Raw genomic sequence first — 13,884 nt, forward strand, 5'->3', positions numbered from 1 at the left:
TTTCTGTTTACTGCTAAAGTGATCCCTTTGTCCAGTGAAGTAGCATATGGCAAGAAACAATCGGGGCATTATTGTGATGGTCATCAATTAACATTGTTTGCCATTTCGATGTATGACTGTCTGCAGTTCCAGGACATTCACATTCTGTAGTAGCCTGTAAGATCCAGTGATCCATAGGAATCAACATCGAACATTTTGTTCTTGAGCCATTTATTTACTCTTCCTACATTACGATACTGATAACCCCAAACGATATTGGACATATTTTTGTCAATGGATGTCGATATTGCATGGTTCCTGTGATGCGCTGCCATTGCGTTTTTCCCTCCCTTTTTTTGACATAACGAGCACCCCGACCCTATCGTCAGTGCCTACTTCTGCTTAATGTATTTCTGACGTTTCCTGTTCCAAGTTTTGAGGTCACATGACTATCAGGTGCTTGGAATTTCTTTTGGTTGACTAAAAGCGGGTAAACCCTCATCATTAGTGGTAATTCTCACACTTTATATCATCTCTGGCCAGTCTAGTCCTTGTAATAATTCAGCCAGTGGGATCGTAGGGTATTGATGCTCTATGATTCATAATTATGGGACTGATAATGTTTTATTTATTCAAACTGATTACTTGTGTATTCAGCTATTCATTTTCAGGGATGTTTAAAAAAAAAAAAAGCAAAAGGAAAGAAAAACTTTCTTTCCATCAGAGGTAACTTATCCGAGTAACCAGTAAACCTGTGCATTTGTCTTACAATCAGCTATCTCTGTGCTGGTTGGATCACATTTGTGTTGAGTTGTTTGTGTTGAGTTTTTTTTAGTGTTTTTTCAGTAGGCAAACACAACACAGCCTACTACGTCATTAGGTGCAATGGATTAACTATTGTAACAGCTATGTAATATCATGTGCTAGAGTTGTACTTACACCATGAATTTACTTTTACTACTCTATTCATTTAATGAGTAAAGCATTGAAATAAACTGCCATGACGCAATAAAAATCATGAATTGATTCTTCCACACTTTTATACCATTTCCAGCTGCAAAGTTACTTTGCTGCTTGCGAAGATGAGACCCCAGCCATTCGTAACCACGACCGAGTACTACAGCGTCTCTGTGAGCACCTGGACCATGCCTTGCTGTACGGGTAAGGCTCGCTACTGGTTCTTCAAGCATTCGAGCATTTGCTATCTGTTGACCTCTGCCTGAGTAGCAGCTGTAAACATGGCATGGGATAGTTCTGCAGGCTGTGGGCGAGTACATCGGACAATGACCGGGCTGTTTGGCTGCGGAGAAGCCCCAGGGTTTATGGTTTCAGTTCCCTGGGGAATAGCCACAGATGAAATGAACGGCACTATTTTTAATGCAGCGCCGTTCTGTGCCGTCAATGTGTGACTGTATTCTGTTTCCTTTTATTTCAGTTTGCACTTTGTTCCACTCATCTTCCTGTTTTTCTTTTGTCCATGTTTATGTTTGTACGTGCTGAAGGTTACAAGACATTTCGTCAGGATACTGGGTCCTTGTCCTGCACTTCACGCGCAGAGAAGCTGTGCGACAGATAGATGAACTGAAGCACATAGCTACCAACCTTGGTCGAAGTGAGTACCACCCCTTGCTTTGTCACACACACACACACACACACACACACACACACACACACACACACACACACACACACACACACACACACACACACACACACACACACACACACTTTGAGTTGGTTGTGACACTCTTGACCATTCCCATTCTTTAAGCAGCCTCATTTTAGGGGGTTCTTCCCCTAATGGTACAGCTGGGGGGGGGGATATACTACTGACCCGCATTCATGTCAGAGTCACTAAGGTGCTGTGTCATGTTGGATTAAATTCCTTCCCTCCTTATAGAATAATGTACATTATGTGTGACCGAATTGGTCTGACCTAATAGAACATTTCCAGTGTCTTTAGACAGCCGAACTGTATAGTTAATGGACTTTGTTTTTGTCTGGATTTCCCACGCAGGTCGTGCCTGGCTGTACTTGGCCCTCAGCGAGAGCTCACTAGAAAGCTACCTCCGGCTCTTCCAGGAGAACCAGGCCCTGCTACAGAAGTATTACTTCAAGTGAGTGCCGCCCGTCACGATATGAGTGTTCTCTTGCATGTTGACACTTGAAGGTTACACACATGAGCTTTCCTTGAGGCATGATAATCACAAGCTTAAGAACCTGTAATTCCCGAATCTTATTTGGCAGTATTGTTTGGTCTTTGCCCCCCTCTCTCAGTTGAGTTGAGTTTAGCTTGGCTTTGCTTCAGGTGTAACTACTGTATACAGTATCTTTGCACTAAGTGACGAGGAGAGGCGTGTCAATTGATGATTTGTTGCTAATTGCCTCGTCTTCACTCTCCTGTAGAAATGCGTTGGTCTGCAGCCACGATCACCTCACCCTCTTTGTCACGTTGGTCTCGGGACTGGAGTTTATCCGGTTTGACCTAGAGCTGGTATGTGCCTTTCTGCTCACAGGAAAAGAATTACTAGACTAAGACATGCTTTCAACCAGATGAATTGGCTGACAGCCATTAGTCCAATCCTAGAAGGCCAAATAGATGTACGTAGAAGGCTGTATTCTACCTTCCTGAATAATGCATTCACACCTTGCCCACTGTCTATAACAGTGGTACTTAACTTGAGTAGTCTTGGGACCCACAATTTTGCCATAGTCATTACGTTGTGACCCGATATTTTGTTGCGCCGGTATAATCTTCAAATAATTATTATAAAAAATATATCCTTTCATCATGTGATAATGTCCATCAGTATTTGCATTTTATGCTTACATAACATGTCAGTCAACTAGGAGGAGACGAGGAGAGGAGTGTTATTAACCATGTTTACTCTTCAACATCACAGTCTGTTTCGTGGCCCAATAAAAGCATCAATTTACAGTATATATTGTTACACCACCGCTCTGTGACCCACCCAGGACCTCTCCGCGAACCACTTTTGGGTTCCGACCAACCAGTTGAGAAACACAGATCTATACTGTATGGACTGTGGAAATGTTTTTTTTGTGTCATTTCTTCCTGCCTTAGGATGTTCCCTATCTAGACGTTGCGCCCTACATGCCCGAGTACTACAAGCCGCAGAACCTTCTAGACTTTGAGGAGAGGTTGCCCAGCTCAGACAGCCTGTCAATCCACTCCTTCACGTCCCTCACCTCCACAAACCTGGAGTGGGATGACAGCGCCATCGCCCCGTCCAGTGAAGGTAGGACCCACCGCGTCCTCCATGTTAACTCCCCCCCACCTCCTCTAAACATTTGCTCATGCTCATCATTCATTAGCGTTTTTTTAGCAGTCATTCACACACTCACTCGCACTGTAGTACTATACATACACGTAATATGACTGACGTAAGAGTCATACAAATTCGCTCTGCAAAAATTTGGATAATCGAAAGTCAAGAGTGAAAAATGATTTGTCTGTCAAAGTCGTTTCTGTCTGCTCGTGTCAGTCATTCGGTCTGCGAGTGAATGTGGCAAGCGTTATTCGGTGGCGCTGTGTCACATGCAAAGGGTAAAGTGTTAGTTCGTTGTTGTCTCACTACCACATTGTCTGGTGACTGACATAGGCTAGTTTCATAGTGCTACTTCACTTTCACTTTGCTTCCTTGGTCAACAGTTTCTGTTCATTGCAGTCTCGTTTTTTGTTTTCTTTTTCATTCATGTCTTGTCTTCACCTTGTCATACTTTTTGTGTTTTCTCATTTTCATTTTTCCCCCACCTAATGTTGAGTCTTATATCCCTCCTTTTTTTAGATTATGATTTCGGTGACATCTTCCCCGTGTTGCAGTCAATGCCAAATGCAGACTGGGAAGGTGGGACATGGTTACTCCCCCTTCTCTTGTCCACTCCCCTCCCGTCCCTTCCCCTCCCTTCCATGCTCCCCCCCCTCGTCCTGCCAAGCCAAATCCCACTACCATCCTCCACCTCACACCTTACATCTCACCTACTCACTACAAACCTCACCCTTCATCCACACACCCAACACACACAACCACTCCTGTCTATGACCACACCTCAGGGTGGTGGAGGAGTGCATGCTTGCCTTGCTCCGTGTTGCTTTATTTGGTATACTAATTTAGCCTTTGCTCGGAAAAGCTATTCAGGTGTGGGTCCTGTGGGCTAGACTGAATTTGGGTGTTTCGGTGTAGATAATTTAGATCCCACAGAGGGTGTATAGTTTCTGTACACTCTTCTGTAGTAGTCTTTGGGGTTGGTAGAAGAGAATGGTCTTCTGAATTAGCATGTGAGAGTATTGTGAATGGGGAGTTTTAGACTTGTCTTGTTGTCATCACTGTCTAACAAGTCACTGGTAGCAGGCATCAAGGAGGCAGAAAACTCTGTTTCAGATTATCTCGTACTGAGACCTAAATTGAACCGTCTTTTCCTATTCTCTCTTTGAATGTTTAAATTTGTATTTGCTTTTTTGGCAACACAACGGTGGGCCATGGCTGACTTAATATTGTTAGATAGATACAGATCTTATGAGATGCATCAAGATCTTGTTAGATTCAATTATGAAATTGATATTGAAGGCAGCATGATGTAAACAGCTACGCTGCTCAACCAACCTGGCAAAACGAAAAAGGTGGAATTTTATGAATGTATTCAAACCTGCCTTGATGCCTCGCTACCACCAAGTTTTTCTTTAGAAGGAAGCGTTCTGTCCGTTTCCTACATAGCATCATGTGTTGTCCAATGTATGTGTATAGTACCTATGTTTGCGCCTATGTCGTCATTGCATTTACCCACTGTTACACTGACGTAAATGCACATGACCAGAGGCCTATGGATCATAGATACCTGCAGTAAGTCCTGTGACGGAGTGATGTTATCTTAGTGGTTATTTTTGAAAGCAGCTCGGCAGCAGTGCCCAGTCAAAGGTGAGACTCGGAGGTGTGCAGGTGAGTGCTGCTGGTAACCTCCGCCCCCCCTGTGTCTGAAGGCCGCATCAGCATCTAACTCCAGCATCCTGCAATGCCTGGTCCAGCCACGCCGCTAAACCTAACCCAGTGCACAGTATTGCCCTGCTTTCATGGTAGCCCTCCGCAATGACATGGCATTGGTTCTGCATGTGTAAAGGCCTGGGTTTCAAGCAGCTCACCAAAATGTTTCCGCATCAGTGCCAGTTTGTTTAAATTGAGTCATGTACATAATACACCATGTACAGAAATACATTAAATTAAGCTTAATAATTATGATTGATAATTGATGATTATTAGTGATTAATACATATTTTCCATTTTTATTAATAACTGACTAATGAAACGGACTGAAATTTTCAGTTTGATGGCCGTTGAATTCACATGTGTTCAAGTGTGTCGGCTGTGGTTCAAAAATAAAGATGGCAGCCAGATGAGAGAAGTGGCACTGGTCTGAAGCTTTGGCAGGGTGGCTCCAAAACCGGCCCGTTGTTCAGTCCCGATGGTCTCTCCACATCAGCATGGCTCTGCTGACCTGTGGCTGATAAGCATCGCTGTTGTCCGTCTTTGTGTGTGTGTACCATACTGTATATTAACCGTATGTGTGTGTGCCTCTCCTCCAACTATTTAGAGGGGGACCTGACCGACCCAGTTAGCGCTCCCCGCTCCAGTGTGTCCGACCCCCAGACTGTGGTGAGCGATGGCGGGCCGGTCCCGGTTCGGACCACCACTACTGCGTTGGCAACGACGGGACCACCGTCTAGAACCACCTCGCTCTCACGCAGCCCCACCTTCCGCCACAACCCCTTCAACGAGGACTCAGACACTAACACCTCGGCCGACGTGACGCCGGTGCACAGCCGGCACGATGCCACCACGGGGGACGAGGCAGAGACCATCAGCACGGAGCTGGAGGTCATTAGGTGAGCTCCACATGGGACTCGTTTGTGTGGGAGGGAGCATGGTGGCACAAGTTATGTAGTGATGTTTGACATGGGGGAATCCAAGTCACGCCCTTCTACTGCTGGTCCATGGGGCTTTAACTCACAAAAAATTTGAATGGGAGTGAATGGAGCCAGTCAGGGAAAATCCTGTTTCAGTTTGGCATGTGCTCTGCATTTCACTAATGATGGCAGTGAATTTTAAAGATTTGGATTGGTGTTGAAAGACCACCCATTAGTTTTTGTGTGAAACGAGGTAAGAGACTTCCTCACGTACGCTTCCCGTATTTGACATGAACTGAGGCGGAAAGTGCACAATCAGCCCTACCGCTGCACCACAGCTGAAGTGGCTGTATGTCAGACTTGCGATGTCTGTCGTGTAGTCCAAATAATTACATATTTTTGCATGCACACAACCCAGAAATCGCTTGACAAGTGAAGTTGACAATCATATAATTAATTCTGAGGTCATTTTTTGACATTCTAAGTTCCATGAGCTGGCCAGAAGGGGCAGAGACTTACCCCATGGATCTGTACGCTGGATGGCTTGTTTATGTGAGAGAAGGGATGGTAGCTCAAGCCAAGTGGGAGCTGCATTGGATGTGTGACTTTGCATGCCTGTGTATATCTGCATACATCAGTGAGAACTACAGGGACACCAGGGAAGAGTTGTGTGCATTAGATTGAGCAAGTCCATCAATTTTTTGAGTCATGGGAGTTTAGCAGCTGCATGTTGACACATCTTTTTTCTTAAACCATTTTTAGGAGGTCTGACACAATTTCTAATTGTCATGCAACATTTTCACTTTATCATGCGTACTTGACTGAAAGCAGTTGCTAACTTTTTTTTGTCTAGTCGTATGAGCCCACTGTCTTCTCCCAGAGAATGGCTTTGTACTGTGTGTGGTTGGGAGACATTGAAGTTCAAGCCATACTGTCTACACCTACATCTGTGGAACGGGGGCACAGTAGCTCATGGAGGATGACAGGCGAGGGAGCTTCGTTAAGCCAGACTCTTATTTTCTGGAAGGACAGTTTGTTATATGTGGGCGATGGAGACAGAAGCTCAAGCCAGAGTTTGTCTACTTGTATAGGCGGGTGGCCTGTTTGTGTGGGAAGGGGACACAGGAGGAGACTTTTGGACCTGTCCCATCCAATCCCACGTCTCCCAAAATACTCTGCATTGACAAACTGAAAAACGGAAAACAAAGAAATCCTGCCCAGTTCCAGTCTTGACCATATGCAACCTATTTGTTGCACACTACAGGCTGTTTGTAGAAGTTATTTTCTATGGCCCTTAGACTTCATTTGTTGAGTTACATTGCATTAAAATTGTTTTTGGAATATGACATGCCGAGATGGCCGTCATTTGGCTTTCATGGGTTTAATTGACTAACATTTAGATGTTTCTGAATCCAGTGGTTTAAGCCCCTCATATGTAGAGAATTACTGATTGGAATTACTGATTGGCCTTGTTCAAGGGTATCCTATTCCTATTCCTCAATGTCAATTCAGCAGTCAAAGAATCTGCGACCACATTTCATCACATGAGCAGTACTTTGTGTCATCTAAAGAGAAGCCTATTTATTCATGAAAACTGACCTATTGTTATTATGCTCCCACAGACACCCCCCCCCCCCCCACACACACACACACACACACACACACACACACACACACAGTCTTGTTGCCATCTTTCCCCATCCCATCCTAGTCATTTGAATAAATAGTGTCATTGACTCCCACCCAGTGGGAAATCCCGCAGGAATGTGTGTGGCAACCCATGGCTACTAATCTGCATGCATGCAAGCACTCACCATCCTCCTCTATGACTCTTACTCTTTTCATCTGGTTGTCAGTCTGTAATTCATAAAGGGGCGCCTATATGCAATGCAAGCATCCTGTATGTCACTCGCCCACGTCTTTTAGATTTAGTTATTTGGTCGTATGGCTATTATTTTGTCAAATTTAGTGAAATGCCCACCGAATGTTTATGCAGAGAATGAACTCAGTAAATTGCCATATAACGAAGACAGACAAGTGTGGTTTCCTCCTGTGTGTGCTGCATTCAAAGTGATTTGTTGGGGATGTCCAAAACATTTTCCAAAAAAAATCTGCATTCAAATGAATCTGCCTTTTGTTCAGCGGGTCCCGTTTGAATGACCCGTGTTATTGGTTTTTTTTTGGCGGGTGCGCCCCCCTCCCTGCTCCTTTCTAGAATGGCCCGTCGGAGGAAGCCGGCCAAGAAGCGGCGAGGCAAGGACTCGACGGGCTCGGTGAGCAGTGCTCACAACGTGGCCCCTGCAGAGCCAGATGAGGACGGGGAAGTCGAGCCAGAGGGAGGTCCAGGAAAGAGGGCCCAGGAAACGGAGTCCCACAGCGGGGAGAGCTGGAACCCCTCCGAGGGCCAGGAGGGCCCCAATGGCCCCGCGGCAGTGTCTGGGCCGGACATGACGCGGAGGAAGACCAAGGAGGATGGTGAGGTAGAGGATCCTGAAGCACTGCTGAGGCTGCCGGAGATGACCGACACGTCTATGGACAGCGTGGGGCAGCCTCTGTGCGACGTCATGGACCGGCTGAATGGCACACTGGACAGGGAGAGCTGGGAAAGTGTGGAGGAGGAGGAGGATAAGACTGGCGACGACGGGAAGAGAGGGGAGGGCATGGACAAGGACATGGTGGTTAGCGTCATCAACAGCAGCAATGGGGGTGGTGTAGCAGGACGGAGGCGCTCGTCCAGCACCAGATCGGCAGGCTCCATGCCTCCCCAGCTGCAGTCCTTTCGGAACAGATCGGCCGGTGAGCCACCTGACCCTGTGGGCCAGCCTAGCCCTCTTGCCCCCAGCCCAGGCCTCAGCCCTGGGCCCAGCCCCGGCTTCCTCCGCGCCCCGCCCGCCCCCGCCGACTTCTACTGCTTTACCCCTCACAGTCCGGACTCTGCTGCCAAGAGTGGTGGCCACCATGACCTTACAGGGAATGGCCAGCCGGAGACTGTTCCAGGTGATGTTTTATTATCTTTTTTTTGTGAGCAACGATGTTTATCGAGCAGAAACACTATAAAACTGGTCATTTTATTATCTTAAGAATACTCATATTGTATTTAATACTGTAATTCAAACTAGACTGCCTGTGCAGTTGCCTTCGACTGCTTAAGGTATATCCCCGAAACGCGACTCTTCCAGTCCCCCATCATTCCTACCACTCCCGTCCACCATTTCGTAAACGTATATGATGCATACAGACGTGACATGACGTGCATAGGCTTAAAACCAAACGACTATTGTGAAAATGAAGCAAAAAATGGGACAAATGGTAATACTGTTTTAATGGTTCAGTGGATATACCACATTAGGTACAGTGTAATAACCAGTGTAACAATATTTAATACAATGTAATACCAGAGTAACACCGCCATTGTTTTTACTTACATCATGTGTTTGTGCGTAAGTGGTATTACATGGTATTGCATATTGTTACACTGGTATTACACTATATTACATGGTATTGCATACTGTTACACTCGTTATTACACTGTACCTGATATTGCATATTGTTACACTGGTATTACACTAGTATTACATGGTATTAAATATTGTTACATTGGTTATTACACTGTACCTAATATGGTACATTCACTGAAATGGTGAACCATTAAAATAAGGTGTTACCAGGCAAATCAATCCACCCAGTCAGAAGTTATGGGCCAAATGAAAATTCCGCCATTTTGAAAGTGTTGTCTTCCAAACTCGAATCAGTTCATGAACCTACCCTAGAGCATTCACACACAAAATCTGGGACAAATCAATCCACCCGGTCAGAAGTTATGGACCAAACAAAAATTCGGCCATCTTGAATTCAGCCATCTTGAAAGTGTTGACCTCCCAACTCGAAGCAGTTCATGAACCTACCCTAGAGCATTCACACACCAAATCTGGGACAAATCCATCCACCCGGTCAGAAGTTATGGACCAAACAAATATTCGGCCATCTTGAATTCAGCCATCTTGAAAGTGTTGACCTCCAAACTCGAATCAGTTCATGAACCTGCCCTAGAGCATTCACCCAAAAAATCTGGGAAAAATACAAACATCCGTTCAAAAGTTATCGCGTTAACACGAAAGACCTTACGCGGCGGCGGACGCGGTGGCGGACGCGGTGGCGGACGCGCACGCAAAACCATTTCATCCCCGACGCTCCGCGTTTCGGGGATATAATTATTATATATAACTACCTTGGTCCCAGATAATTCAAATCTAGCAGGAAATGTGTAATGCAGCAGGAATTATTTTAAAGGTTTTGTCCTTTTTTTAAATAAATGTGCATTTTTGCATTGTTACCTGTTGCCATACTTTCTTACGTGGCACTACTCTAAACAAACACATGTCTTCCAGGTGGCTATGAGGATGAGACAGAGGCAGAAACAGAGGCAACAGCAGCAGCAACAACAGCAACAGCACCACCACCACCACCGCAGCCTAGACACGCACACTCCAATGCTGTAGAGGATGGAGAGGAGGAGGATGGAGAGGAGGAGGAGGAGAAGGAGGAGGAAGTAGAGGAAGTGAGTGAGGAAGTGAAGGTGGTAGAGGAGGAGAGAGGAGCAGTGGAGGCCCCTGTGCTGGAGAACGGAGTCTCCCCTGATGAGGAGGGCGAGGAGCAGGGTGAGGAGCAGTCGGAGGAGTCGGGAAGCCCAACGGAGAACCCCCACCCAGCAGAGTTCAGGTGAGGAAGATTGGGACAATGAACCCTAATGCAGAGCCACTGTTATAATGTTATTGCCACCAAAATAGTCATTATCATGTCTGAATCTGTTACTTATGACTCCCGTTAATGTCACAGCAATGCTGTTATGGTGTAGTTAAGCTTTTTCAGCAAATAGTGAATGGGATCTGCGGCTATTCCATTTGCATGAGAGGGCTACCAGCAAAGATAATGGGGATAGGCTAATGCATAACGACAAAACAGCAAGATGTGCTTTTGCAGCATAGCAAGCATGTATAGTGGAAGGAGGCAAATAGTACTATCTGTCGGATAGTGTAAGGAGTTTGTCAAATCGTCATCATCATCAGTGAAACCAAGGAGAAGTGGAATTATTGCTTTGTATGACCATTAGAATATCTTAGTAGAACAGTTTTCCTCTTGTTAACTAACACTATCTAAATCTGGGCTTACACTGTGCGACTTTTGTCACGATTTGGCACTCGCACGACTTTTTGGGAGTAGGGCCGGTTTCTTGCTCAATCTCAGTCAATCGTGAGTCTCGTATCGTTCAGTGTACATGGGGTAAAGACGAGCAATTTCGCCTCAAGATTGTGCAATCGCAGGGTTGCAAGAAAATCAAAACTGTTTGAAATCGTGGTCGTGGCTCGTGCGTAAATCGCACAGTTAAAGCAGTGCTACGTCCCGATTTGACACTTCACATGCACAAATTAATAGGGCCGTGCGTTTCACTGTTGAGAGCGACCTCATCTCCACCTCAGGTGTGCATGTTCCCTCCTCTTCAGACCGGGGAAACATGCCTGTCGCGTCGCACAGTGGAAGCATTTGGCTCGCATCCAACTGTCAGCTCGTATAGTGTGAGGACTTGAGTCGTGAGATGTGAACTTTTAAATAGTGAAATTCCACCGTGCAGTGAGAGCAGGAGCTTAATACCCACGAGTGAAAATATTGCACAGTGTATGCCCGGCTTTACTAACACTAACTGATAAGGGGGTAGGCTTATTCATTACAAAATCAGTAAGAGTTATGCTCAGTGAAATATAGGAGTCAAGTATTGCTGTATAAAGTGAATATCTTTTGAGGGATTATGATGTGTTTTGAATAATCAATCATCTGTTTGTCACCATTAAAATACCTTAGCATTAGCAGAACAGTTTCCCTCCTGTCAGTTAGACTGATCATCATGGGTAGGTATTTTCAACTCTGCGAAGGTGGTGGTGCCTGGTCGTCATGTCATGTCTCTTTACTTCCTACAGTGTGGACAACAATCACCTACTTCTGCTCATGATTCACGTATTCAGAGAGAATGAGGAGCAGTTCCTCAAGGTACATTCTGTTTGGATTCAATAATATTCTTTTTACTTGGTCATATATTCTGATACATACAGTGCCCTCCATTATTATTGGCACCCCTGGTTGAGATGTGTTTTTTAGCTTCCAATTATTATTATTTTTCTATAAATAATATGGGACCTTAATGGAAAAAAAGAGAAAAATCCAACCTTCAATACAAGTGCATTTATTCAGTGGGGAAAAAATCCCACATAAAGAAATTATTATTTGACATCAAATAATGTGTTTCACAATTATTAGCACCCCTGGTGTTAATATTTTGTACAACCCCCTTTTGCCAACAAAACAGCACCTAATCTTCTCCTATAATGTTTCACAAGATGGGAAAAGACAGAAAGAGGGATCTTTAGCCATTCCTCTTTGCAGAATCTCTCTAAATCATCCAGAGACCTGGGTCCTCTCCTCTGTACTCTCCTCTTCCGTTCACCCCACAGGTTCTCAATGGGGTTGAGGTCTGGGGACTGAGATGGCCATGGGAGGAGCTTGATTTTGTGTCTGGTGAACCATTTCTGTGTAGATTTGGCCATATGTTTAGGGTCATTGTCTTGCTGAAAGACCCAGTGACGACCCATCTTCAGCTTTTGGGCAGAGGGCAACAGATTTTGATTTAAAATGTCCTGGTATTTCAAAGCATTCATGATGCCATGCACTCTAACAAGGTTCCCAGGGCCTTTGGAAGCGAAACAGCCCCACAGCATCACTGACCCACCCCCATACTTCACAGTGGGTATGAGGTGCTTTTCAGCATGCGCATCTTTCGTGGCACGCCAGACCCACTTAGAGTGTTTGTTGCCAAAAAGCTCAATCTTGGTCTCATCTGACCAAAGCACACGGTCCCAGTTGAGGCCCCAATACCGCTTGGCGAACTCCAGACATTTGCGTTTATGATTGTGAGTGAGGAAAGGTTTTCTCCGTGCATGCCTTCCAAACAGCTTGTTGGTGTGTAGACAGCGCCTGATGGTTGATTTGGAGACTTTGTGACCCCAGGATGCTACCATTTGTTGTAATTCTGTAACAGTGAGTTTTGGAGATCTTTTGATTTCTCTTACCATCCTCCTCACTGTGCGTGGTGGCAAAAGAAACTTGGGTCCTCGTCTAGGCTTGTTTACCACTGTTCCAGTGTTTTGAACTTCATAATTATTCATCTCACAGTGGATATGGGCAGCTGCAGTTGAGTGGCAATCTTCTTGTAGCCTCTGCCTGACCTGTGAAGGTTGACGCACATCTGCCTCACTTGTATGCTGTGTTCCTTTGTCTTTCCCATGTTTAAGAGTGGATAAGAGAAATGTCCTCGGTGTCACGTCATATTTATACCCCAGGGAAACAGGAAGTGATGAATTACTAATTAAATGTTCCTACATACTCTGGTAAACTTTGTAAACTACTGTAGAAATGACAGAAATGCTTCAATTATATTTATTTCCTGGGAATTGTTAAGGGTGCCAATAATTGTGGAACAGGTGATTTAATGAAAAATAATTATTTTTCAGTCAGGGATTTTTTTATTTTCTTACAATTCATTTGAGTTGAAGGCTACATTTTCCTACAATTTTCAGTGTGACAGTATTCTTCTGCAATAAACACTGAATTTATTTTAAGGCTTTTAACACATCTCAACCAGGGGTGCCAATAATTATGGAGGGCACTGTATGTATCAGTTTATTAGCTTCAAAGGTACACTGTGCAGGAAATGGTCAAAAAAGGTACTGCAACTATGCTGCTCATTGAAACTGGGCTGCTTATTGCCAAATTTGATGTGTTCATGTTTACTAAGTAATAAACTATTATTTTCTAGTATGTCCCAAGTACAGTCATTTTTGCAGCTAAACATGGCTATTTCTGGAAATTCAAATTGGCAGACCATGGAGAAGATCCCCCTTTTAATGTATGAAAAGTGCAATTTTTCCAGTCATAAT

The 13,884-nt window shown here is 44.8% G+C and overlaps 1 protein-coding gene across 2 annotated transcripts in view; it reads left to right on the forward strand.

Annotated features, from left to right (window-relative positions):
- Positions 1–13,884, forward strand: part of plekhm2 (pleckstrin homology domain containing, family M (with RUN domain) member 2) — a 43,451-nt gene that overhangs the window by 1,465 nt on the left and 28,102 nt on the right. Inside the window, exons 2-11 of one of the 2 annotated variants that reach the window (XM_063208967.1) lie at positions 1,034–1,140; positions 1,482–1,591; positions 1,997–2,096; positions 2,386–2,473; positions 3,065–3,239; positions 3,789–3,848; positions 5,587–5,878; positions 8,115–8,896; positions 10,288–10,618; positions 11,872–11,941. In XM_063208967.1, coding sequence (XP_063065037.1) covers positions 1,034–1,140; positions 1,482–1,591; positions 1,997–2,096; positions 2,386–2,473; positions 3,065–3,239; positions 3,789–3,848; positions 5,587–5,878; positions 8,115–8,896; positions 10,288–10,618; positions 11,872–11,941 — 2,115 coding nt within the window. The remainder of the gene's footprint in view (positions 1–1,033; positions 1,141–1,481; positions 1,592–1,996; positions 2,097–2,385; positions 2,474–3,064; positions 3,240–3,788; positions 3,849–5,586; positions 5,879–8,114; positions 8,897–10,287; positions 10,619–11,871; positions 11,942–13,884) is intronic. The other variant, XM_063208968.1, reaches the window with a different exon arrangement.

The sequence above is a fragment of the Engraulis encrasicolus genome, chromosome 10, assembly GCF_034702125.1.
Source record: "Engraulis encrasicolus isolate BLACKSEA-1 chromosome 10, IST_EnEncr_1.0, whole genome shotgun sequence".
Classification (NCBI taxonomy): Eukaryota; Metazoa; Chordata; class Actinopteri; order Clupeiformes; family Engraulidae; genus Engraulis; species Engraulis encrasicolus.